This window comes from Gymnoscopelus braueri, assembly GCF_963280865.1.
Source record: "Gymnoscopelus braueri genome assembly, chromosome: 5".
NCBI lineage: Eukaryota > Metazoa > Chordata > Actinopteri > Myctophiformes > Myctophidae > Gymnoscopelus > Gymnoscopelus braueri.
The window spans coordinates 15,281,448-15,292,473 of NC_137606.1; the positions used below are offsets into that span (position 1 = coordinate 15,281,448).

The window sequence follows — 11,026 nt, forward strand, 5'->3', positions numbered from 1 at the left end:
TACTTGTCTCTCTGTCTCTCTCTCTCTACCCCTGGTATGCAGTGTGTTCATGTGTCATTACTATGGTATTCTGCAGCCACAGCTTAACATAGAGTTTTTTTTTTCTTCCTCTTAGCTGCTCTTAGGGAAATAACACACACACAGCCCTCAGCATGTCAGCACGGTTCCCACATGGGAATAGGAAAGCCTCTCATCGCCACTGCTTGCTCAGAGAACAGATCTATCTCTGTGTGCTGAGACTGAGAGACCTATTGCTCACCCGTGTAAAAAAAAATATGTAGTTAATTACTTTGTGCTGGAGCATTAACGCTGAATCTTCTCCAGACTGACTGGATCTAAAGGACCTCTGAAATGAGGTCTTGAAAAGAAGGATTAACCTCCCCGGGGTGAACTGAAATAAGATGACTCCATTCCCGCTTTACATAAGCTTTTCTGTACTATGTGCTGATGATGTAGTGTCAGACATATTATGTCTGAGCAGGAATGGACTTTTTTGTTCAACAGTTAGAATTTTTGGGGTCATCCAACTCTCACTATATACTGTACATCACTCTGTCCTCAGTGACTCAATACACTGTATCATCATCAAATCACAACACAAGGTCCTTATACGTAATATTAGACATCTGTCTGACATCTGCACACCTCTAGCGTGCCCTGCATGTTGAACATTTTGTTCTAGGCCCCCAGTACAACATCATCTGCAGTTGTTCTAAAAATCTATCATGACTGGCTGCATTGCCCAATAGTGGAAAAGAACCTCTTTGAATTCACTTCCTCTTCCCTTTGGTCAATTTAAAAATAAATCCAAGGCTAGGCCTTTGGAGGTTTCTTTCTTCATTTTTGTTGTATGTTGAAACATGTTCGTACTGTGTTCTGTTTATCTGCACCGCCTGCTTAACACTCGGCCTGTATCCGCTGTCTGTCTGTGTGTCTCCTCTCCTCCAGGTGACGTACCTGGGAAAGGTGACCATCTCAGGGACCCAGTTCCTGTCTGGATGCACAGAGTCAGCGGTGGACGGCCTGGTGGAGCGCCGCGCTCGGGCTCAGCAGCACGTCAGCTGCACCGCGCCCAGTTCCCTGCTGGAGATCAGGCCCTTTCAGGTGCGCCTCCACCACCTAGACGGGCACGGTGAGGCGTCTGTGACCATGGACACCTACCAGGTGGCGCGTATCGCCTACTGCACGGCGGACCACGGCATAAATCCCAAAGTGTTTGCCTGGATTTACCGGGAGATCAATGACGACCTGACCTTCCAGATGGACTGCCACGCTGTCGAATGCGAGAGCAAGCTGGAGGCCAAGAAGCTGGCCCACTCCATGATGGAGGCCTTCCGCAAGACCTTCCGCAGCATGCGCAGCGACGGGCGCATCCACAAAAGTGGCTCCTCTGACGACTTTGCGGAGGACTCCTCCACCCCCGATGACTCCACCCCAGATGACGGTTGAGGCTTCCACATCCACACAAAAGGCCTGATCCCCACCCATGCAAAGGTTGGGGTGACTGAACGGATAAACAGATCACCTGCTCTCTCTCTTGTTCTCCCTTACTCTCTTTCTTTCTGGTGCCAACAAGGAAAAAAACATGAAGCAATGTCCCCGCCACCCAGCCCCCCCACCCGCTCATCCCAAGATTAATTAGTTCTTACGTAAAGGGCAACTAGAGGACAAATGGACAACAAGAACCCCTACCTTTGCATACAGGGAAGAAAAGCGCTGCCTCTTTGAGTGAGTGTCCCTCAAAGACCTGCAGGGCCTATTATGCATCTCTGTATACGCCCATAAGAGATTGACTACACATTTATGGTCCCGTTCTCTGGCACTGTGTAATACAGCCCACATAGGCACTATCACTAAACCATAGTTCTTAAAGTTGTTTTAGCTGGTGACTGGAAAATGTTAGGGTCTTTGGTTTTGGTCCCAGGCTCATGAAAAGTACTATGGCCATTTGAGGACCCATCAGAAGTAGGCCTGTGACCCAGTTTGGGTCTAGTTTAAGAAATCAGGCAGTTGAACATAAATATCCTCAAATGTTTAATGTTGTCAACATTGACAGCAAAGCCTTTTAGCATATGTGACAGCTAGCGGGGGATCAAAAGATAGAATAAGCTTTTCTACCTTGCACATATCACTATGGTACTTTAGCCCAAGCTAAACTCCCAAATTATTTGATAATGTCTGGCTTTACACATTAACTATGTAGCCAGGAGTTCTACCTGTTTAAAGGTTACCTTGGATACCTGGGCATCTCTGTGTAAGCCACCTGGGAGAATAGAGGTATTGATGTTTTAGATTCATTTGACATTTTTAAGGGTGTCAATTGGCCATGAGACTAAGCCATGACGGAGGCACCTTTATTGTTCACATTTGATCTCTCTTTTTTCCCCCTTTTATTTTGAGTATACCAAAAGTCAGTCTTTTTTAGCTGTGTCTTACCTGTCAAATTATGTGCCTCACTTTCTCCCATCAGGTTGGTCTTTTAACTCTTGTCTTGAACTGTCATGTGAGTGTGTGTGCATGCGTGTTTGCGTCATCATGCCATCATATGTTTAAATGTCTAAATGTAACTGCTTGTTCCTGTACTTCGTGTGTATGACTGTACATGTGAGTGCTTGCCTCTGAATAAGTGCAGTCTTTGACTAGTCGAGGGAGGGAGAGTGAGGGGGAAAGAGAGAGAAAGACCTGGAATGGTCTGATAATTAGCCAGAAGTGAAAACTTCTCACTGCCCCACACAGCATCCTTTTTTGATGCTTAACGAGGCATTTTTAAATTCAACACAGTACTGTGACCATTTGCCAAGTTTTACTTTTATTACATTTCTCTTGTATGAAATGACGAAAAAGGGGTACGAGAATGTGAGAGTCACAGAGACAGAGTTTCCAGGACCCCCACAAAACACAGTCCGTCCAAGGGAATGGCCGATGCCTCCTGGTCTCCGCTGAATGTATGATCAGTCCAACGCGCTGTCAGCTCCTCATACCTTCACCAGTCACTTCAATCTCTCAGTTCTCCTTACCTTTACAACTAAGGCAGTTCTCAGAAGTGCCAATGTCTGGGGTGTTTACCCACAACTGTGATGGATTAACTCTGTCTCCTTGGCTACTTTGAACAAGCCTGCAAGCAGTTTCATACAACTCTACCGTCCTGGGTTGCCTCTCTGGGTGATAAGGGGCCATACTGGGGCAACTGAGGCCTGTATCAGAGCCCCATGCCATGTTCTTTTCTAATGGGACTATTGAACAGACTGGACACTGGACACCTGAGAGGGAACGGTCTTTGGTCTGTGACTTAAGCAGGATGATCAGATGGCTACCGGTCAATACATATATATATATATAAATATATATAGATGAAAAAAATATATACATTGTATTTGAATCTCATTGAATAAGCTTATGTAAATACAAATGTATCAGTTTCCAAATATTACAGCATAAATATGGCTAGCTATTCTAAATAATAATAATAAAAAAGTTGAGAACGCACCATCATACGATACAGAACCAGTGTTATAAAGCCTACTGTGAATACAACGTGGAGAGACTGATAGTGCTGGCTGTGCGTGCGTGCATGTGTGTGTGTGTGTGTGTGTGTGTGTGTGTGTGTGTGTGTGTGTGTGTGTGTGTGTGTGTGTGTGTGTGTGTGTGTGTGTGTGTGTGTGTGTGTGTGTGTGTGTGTGTGTGTGTGTGTGTGTGTGTGTGTGTGTGTGTGTGTGTGTGCGTGCGTGCGTGCGTGCGCGTGCGCGTGTGTGTGGTGTGGCGTGGTGTGTGTACGTACGTGCGTGCATGTGTGTGTCTGGCCATACAGCTGATGATTTGTCAGATGGTGAGAATGTTTCTAAAGCTGTAGATTACTCTGTGATGTCTGTCTGCAAGCTCAGACACGCTTTAAATGTTTGGAAATGTTACCATAAGTGTTTTCTATACAGTGTTTGCAAAGATCAAGAAACAATTACATATAAACTATTTACCAAGATTTGTGATGGCGTGCTGTTTTCTTTCCCAAAACTGATTATCCTTATTCTTTGTGATCTGCACTGCAAGATCCAGAGTATTATCTAACAATGAGAGTGTACAAATGGAACCAAATGGACCCGTTGGGGTCACAGCAGTTGAATAAATAATGTACTTATATATATAAAATATATACACACACAATTGTTAGGGCACGTTTTTGGTCAGACAACTCTCATACTGACTAAAACATATTACTAATATTTATGAATATGGTTTAATATGGTACCAATGGTTCTCATCATTGATGAGAACCATCAACATAAAGAAAATGAAACCTGAGAGCAGGGATCGATTAGTTACAACCACCCCCATGGGGAACTATTGTGAAATAGTGATAACAGGTGTGAGTGTGTGGAGGCTTTAGCAAGCTGCATCAAAGCAAACAGTGGTGGCAGGTAAACTGCAGCATCTAGAGAGCTTGCCAGTAAGAACGACCACCCTATGCTGTCACCCTATGACAGTCATGCAGCTAACATATCCCAACACTTGAGTTGTCGGCCTGAACTGGCTTTGCAGACTGGCTTCGCTCGAGAATCTAGGCACCAAGTCATTTTCAGCAGACCGAAACTGTATGTAGATTGTGTTTTCATTGGGTCTACAATACATACAATGCATGTAAACATGTAAATAAAGCATACACCCGCTATACGGTGGTGCACTAAATATTGACGATTCTATCTAACCACCCATAGAAGTAGTTTGCGGAAAGATTTCCTCAGTCTGCTCTTTATTTACATGTGGCTTAGACAGGCCTAACAAGACACAGACTATCCCTTTTATGTTTGCATTGTGAAATAAATGCCATATGTGTGATTATGGAATTAATGTATGAATCAATGTTCACTTGACTTGATTTTTGCACCATTACACAGCTCCAGTGTGTCCATGATCAGTGTTCCAAAGTGTGTGGTCGCAATGATTTGTATTGCTCCTCATAAATATTTGGTTTTATGGGATTTCCATACGAAAAGTATGTTTCACGTTTGAGTGTGACAGAGCCAGAGCTTTGGTCCTGTTTTATAGTAGTTTTTACTCTCCCATTCTTTACATTCTTACTTTACTCTCAACTCCAGCCTCTAAAGTACTTTGCTTTCATAATGTTGTTGTGTTCTGGCCTCTCATGTTGCAGCCATTTCACCACATAACTAACTGGTTGCTGCTTATACAGTATAGCTGGCTATCATTTTGCAGCTCAAGAACTGCAGAAAATTGGAAGCAAAATGGATGCTGAGAGGAATGTTAATGTGTGTTGAATGAGAACAGTGCCTCCCTCTGGCTGGTAGAGCAACAGCACCTGCTGCACTTCAAATAGCCTAATTTCAACAGGGGACACAATACAGTACTTATACTCCATGACATATTTTTAGTGTTATTTCATGCAATATGACTTGCTATTACGATTACCCCCCCCCCCCCCCACACACACACACACCACCACGACCACCACCACCAAGTGTCTCTCAACATGAACTCAGAGTTTAAAATTGATACATTTTTCTGTGTACGCCCTCCTGTTGCTCCCCAATGTGTCTCTCTCCGACCCACTTTCAGCAGGGGGTGGGCCTTAAGGAGCCCAGATAGAGGCCATCCCATCGGCCCATCTGCCCCACTTCCCCACTCCTCTCTGAGGCGTCAGTCAGCTTACAATACCACTCTGTTACCGCTCCAGTTGGCCGGCCTCCCTCCTCTCTGGGTCCCCACGCACACCGCCCGTCTATCCACCCGCCAAAGGCCCACATGCTTGAGGTCCGGTACAGGGAAATCAGTGCCAACATGGGGCTCTGATCTGTTTCCACTGACCCACCCCCCTCTCTCTTTCTCTCTCTCCTAGCTAGAGAGCAGGGGGCCCAGGTCTCTTTGAGAGAGACAGAGAGGGGGAGAGTATACATAGAAACATATGTGTGAAACAGAACCGACTTTTAGGAAACAGAGATTTTGTTTGTCAAAATGAAAAAGGAAGATAGCGCTGATCGAGGAACAGTTTTGGAGAGGAAAAGGAAACCAGTTTCAACTTAAAGGTATCGTAGAGAGAAATGGTGAAAAAGTGAAAGGTCAAAGTTAACATAGCTAATGTCTTTTCCGGAAGCAAGGGTGGACGGTTAAGTAATAACGCAGGTCTTTTAGTCCCTGAAACACGACCAGCATTTCTTCTGATCATTCTCACATCCATATGCTTATCAGTCCCATTGGAATAGCCCTATAAAGCCATCATGTGATTTAGGATGCCTGAACCTCCTGTCTTTCTCTCATCTCCTGTCTGTAAGCCTCCGGGAGTCAATATGCGTCACTATTCGAATGCACTTACCGCTACGGACAAATCAGATGCTGTCACTGTATCCCCAGGGACAGGAAATGCCTAGACTTTCAACCATGCAGAGTCTAGCTTGTTGGGAAAGACAGACGATGAGCATCTGCAAGGGCAACAGGCCAGGACAGATCTCAAAAGAATGTCACTGGCTTTGTAAAGTTATACTCCGTATCTTTCTTGTTGGCATGTTCATGTTCAGTGTCTTTCTGACACCTGTTTCTGTTTAAAGTTTGATACCAGTAAGTTCAAGCAACAATGATCAAATCACTGTACACGTACACGTGTATGATCATACAGTAGATGCCTACTTTGCATTGTGTTTTCAGACGGACTTGGAAACATTCTGAAGTTGAAATTTAGCAACTATTGAATCGAAAGACAGCTGATCCCTTGTGTACAGGCTGAGTAGCTGTAGGGGTTGTATTTTCCCTTACTGGAATATGGACATTTCACTGCTCTGCAAAGATGGAGAAGTGCAGCAAGTGATTTTACTAAAGCCAACTGACATAATTTCAAGATCTAATTGGAGGATGATACCAACAGTTATGCTTGCTGGATATGCTTATTTGTTTCAGAGTCAGCATGAGAATCAACTTTATTGTCACATCACAGGTTTGCACGGGTAAAGAAGTGGGTGAAATTAGTTTTTGTGCAAGCTCCATCAATTTTATTATTTTCAGAAAGAGAAATGAAAAAAAGAGGGGGGGGGGGGGTATATGGAGAAGAAAGCTGAAAAAGAAGAATCCAACAGTAGTGAAAAAATGTCAAGGAGAGGCAAAAATCTAAGATATACGTACATATATACACATAGCACAATCCAGCTGGTACAGTATGTACTGTAGGCCTACATGAGGTTAGACATAAAGTGCATGAACAAAGCAGCAGGTATGTACATGATATTAGACATTGAGGTGCGAAAGAGCATCAGCAGTGCATTGTACATGAGATTAAGGTGCAAACTAGACAGAATCATCGCATTGTCAGGTTCAACCACATAGTCCACAGCGGGCGGTAACTTTCACACGTACAATCCACATGGCAGATTCACAAGGAAAAGTAAAGTCCATGGCCAGCCTGGTGACAGGATCACATAGAGCGGTAACTTTCAAAGGTAAAATCCATATTGGTCAAAAAGGAAAAGTAAAGTCTAAGGCCATTCTGGTGACAGGCAGTGGTCAGGCCTTGTTTAATATTCTTGTGTATTATCATTGATATTGCAATATTCAGCCTGTAAGATGCTCTTCACAGAACAATTGTGTAATACGGCTTGCAAATGTAAATAAAAGTTTTAAATAACTTTATAAGCTTGCAGTGAATAGTTTTTAGACAGAGACTGGTTCTCATTCCAGGCCTCCGGTGGAGCACCAGGGAGAGGGGGCATTATCCCAGTGGAAATCAACCCAGAGTATTATGAAATATCTCTCTCCTAACTCTCACAGTACCATGAAATAGTTCTCGTTGCTCTCACAGACATGCAGTGTTTGAATGTCCTTCTTTAACACACACAGATTCCTGTGGGTAGGCCTATGGCCATGGCATACTGTACAGGGAGATGTGGGCACCGGGAAGAGCATAGATGGAGAAAGGTAATGAAGAAGAGGTGATGATGAATTGGACATAAATGAGGGAAAGGGAGATGAAAATAGGAGTGAAAGGGAGATAAGTGGTGCAGAGAGGGGAGGGGGGGGGGGTTAAGGAAGAGACATGGCTGTCTATGTGGGCATCTTGCTCCCAGATGCTGGTAGGGGAGTTGGGTAATCCAGATCTGTCACATCCTGTGGGCTAGGCCACAGGATGGAAAATAAACAACTTCCAGCCGAGCTCTGTCATGACTCTCTCATTGATCATACAGTATGTGAATGTGAGCAGCACACAAAGACAGACAAACTGACACACATACTGTACATGTACCCCCCACCACACACTACACACTGTAGTAGTGTGAAAACGTCCCCCCCACACACACACACACACACACACACACACACACACACACACACACACACACCCACCCACCCACCCACACCCACACGCACACGCACACGCACACACACACACACACACACACACACACACACACACACACACACACACACAAACACACACACTGCATTTTGCTAAATGCCCTGACTTAATTGGCCATTCACTTCATTCTATTCTACGCCAACTGGTCCCAAAGTAATAGTATAGTGATTTGTTTTTTATTTTCTTTGGAAGCAAATATGAAGCTTAAACTGTCTCTATTCCATTTGACCACCATGTTGCAACATATTTGAAACTGAAAATAACCCCCCTCAGCCTTGGGATTGGAACATTAGTGCAACAAGAGGACAGTAAAAAGATTGTAAAAGAGGGACTCCAACGCCAACGGTAGATAAATCGTTTAAGTCTGTATCGAGTATAAAATAATAAATCCGCATTGCCCGTTGTATCCACTTGGTGTCACCATAGCTCAGGATTTACCCAAGAAAATCTGCCTCCAGGCAGGGTAGGTTTTTTGGAGAAGGTTAAAATGTTAGAAAAGTGGTTCTCTATCTATGTTAATGGCTTCTAATGACAGACACTACTGGCTGAGAACCACTGTAGGCCAGTGGTTCTCAACCTGTGGGTCAGGGGTCCCCACACATGACAGTGAAGTGAAAATGTAAGGACTTTTAAGACCTTTTTAATACCTAAAAAACTGGAAAAAAAATTGCCAAATTGTCAAATTTACCCAAGAAAGAGGCAAAAAAAAAAAAAAAAAAAGCTGATCTACAAAGTATTCACATAAAAATATACTTAAGTACTGAAAGTAAAAGTACTCATTTTGCAGAATGTCAGAATTTCACAAGTTTCCAAATGTATAAAAATGCTTTGAAAATAGCAGATCTATAAGCTTGTAGATCGACTATTTTCAAATAGCCTATATGCATAGGGCTGAAGTGGTTAATGCATGTTTTGTAATAATAATACAAATCTACAAAGTAACTAATAACTATAGTTTTCAAATAATTGTTGTGGAGTAAAAGTACAATATTTGCCTCTGATGGAGTAGTAAAATTATTGAAATTTGGAAATACTCCAGTAAAGTAAAAATACCTCAAAGTACTTGAGTACATGTACTTCGTTACTTTACACCACTGCACATGGGCGTGCCCTCTGCAGGCAGCACGCGTAATTTTAGGTGTACTCCTTAGGTCAGCATGTTTGATGTTTGTAAACAAACGGGTATTTCCGGGGTAGAATATCTATGGACGATTTCATAAAGTCTCCAGAACATTTGCTATGTGTAGTTTGTCAACCTGTGGATATTTAGAACAAAACAATATATTCCTAATAATAGTCAATAACAATATTAGTGTCCTGTTCTTACTAAACAGAGGATAATGCTACAATGCCACGGATTCATTTTTCGTCGTGGTGATGACGTCATGATGATTCATTCGGTCTAGTCTAGTCAATACAATTCTACGTTTTTACATTCAACCCATTAAGTACAGTACAAGTACTACTATGACTGATCACGTTTTGACCATTTAGAGGTGACACCTGCCATGCATCAGGGTGAGAAGAGAACATTAATATGCACTCCATCATTTTGACCATATTAAATCTGAATTGGCCTATATTTAAAATTATATAGTTTGCACTATGCCCATCAAACATATCCTGAATAGCATTGATTGATTTGAAGAGGATAACTCACGTGGAGGTGCAATATTGGTGAGTTTATCTTGTTTAATACAACCAGATTGGTCTTTTCTGTTTCATGAAAGCTGTCAGTGGAGGGAATAGCAATTTAGAAGTTATAGCCTATTCCAAGTTTGCTTGCAGCTAAGGTGAAATGAAATGAAACAAATTAATGACCCCTTCTTTACTTTGCTGTATTTGGAAATCATTTGCTCTAACGTGGATAATCTAGTCAGGTGTGACCTGACTAGGACTATGCTCTCTCAATCTTCTGCTCTCTACTCTTTGTCCAAAGGATGATGAACTTGCACAGTGTCACAGACAACCATGGTTGCGTTGTGACGAAGACAAAACTCTGCACACCAGTGGATGTTGGCCTTAACAGTGTGGAGGTAGGCTAGATGAGATGTCCTTGATTCGGTAACCAGAAGAGTGGGCACTTGAGAAATCTGGGCACTGTTTTTTAGCTAGGCAGAGCCTGGCTCTGACCTGGGGGTGCATTTTTGTGTGGGAAGACTGGGCACTACTCTGATTAACAAGTTGGAAGACTCATACAAGCGAAAAAAAAAGTGGTGTAGTTGGACTCAGACAGCCACATTAACACAATTACAAAGCCAGCCTGCTATCACCATAACTATGTCTCATCAGAATTTAGAAATAAAACCAAACATGCATTCATCTTCACTTATGAGACGAATAAATGATTTGATAATGCGTTCTGAGTTGCACAGATTTCCAAGTGCCCACAATGTTTAGGTGACTGTTCTTGTATCCCCTTGGTTCCATATACAGTAGTTACAATGGTTGGCCTATACAGACTGCACTTTAGCTATCTAGAGGAGCTTAATGTACCTTTTCATGGACATAAGTCCATGAAATCACTCAGAATCACTCAGACTCCAGCAGCTTTCAAGGGGTTCTGTAACCTTCCATTACAGAACCCCTTGAAAGCTGCTGGAGTCTGAGTGATTTTAGGTTTCTCTGCTGGAAATATGGGACCTGGGTAAAATATATCGCATGACGCAAACAATG

At 42.9% G+C, this 11,026-nt stretch overlaps 1 protein-coding gene across 1 annotated transcript in view; it reads left to right on the top strand.

The window, feature by feature from the left end:
* The window catches only part of pid1 (phosphotyrosine interaction domain containing 1), a 46,338-nt gene extending 42,364 nt beyond the window's left edge, over positions 1-3,974 (top strand). Inside the window, exon 3 of the mRNA XM_080428615.1 lies at positions 949-3,974. Within this exon, the coding sequence (XP_080284741.1) occupies positions 949-1,449 (501 nt within the window). The 3' untranslated portion in view covers positions 1,450-3,974. The remainder of the gene's footprint in view (positions 1-948) is intronic.
* The last annotated feature ends 7,052 nt before the right edge of the window (positions 3,975-11,026 follow it).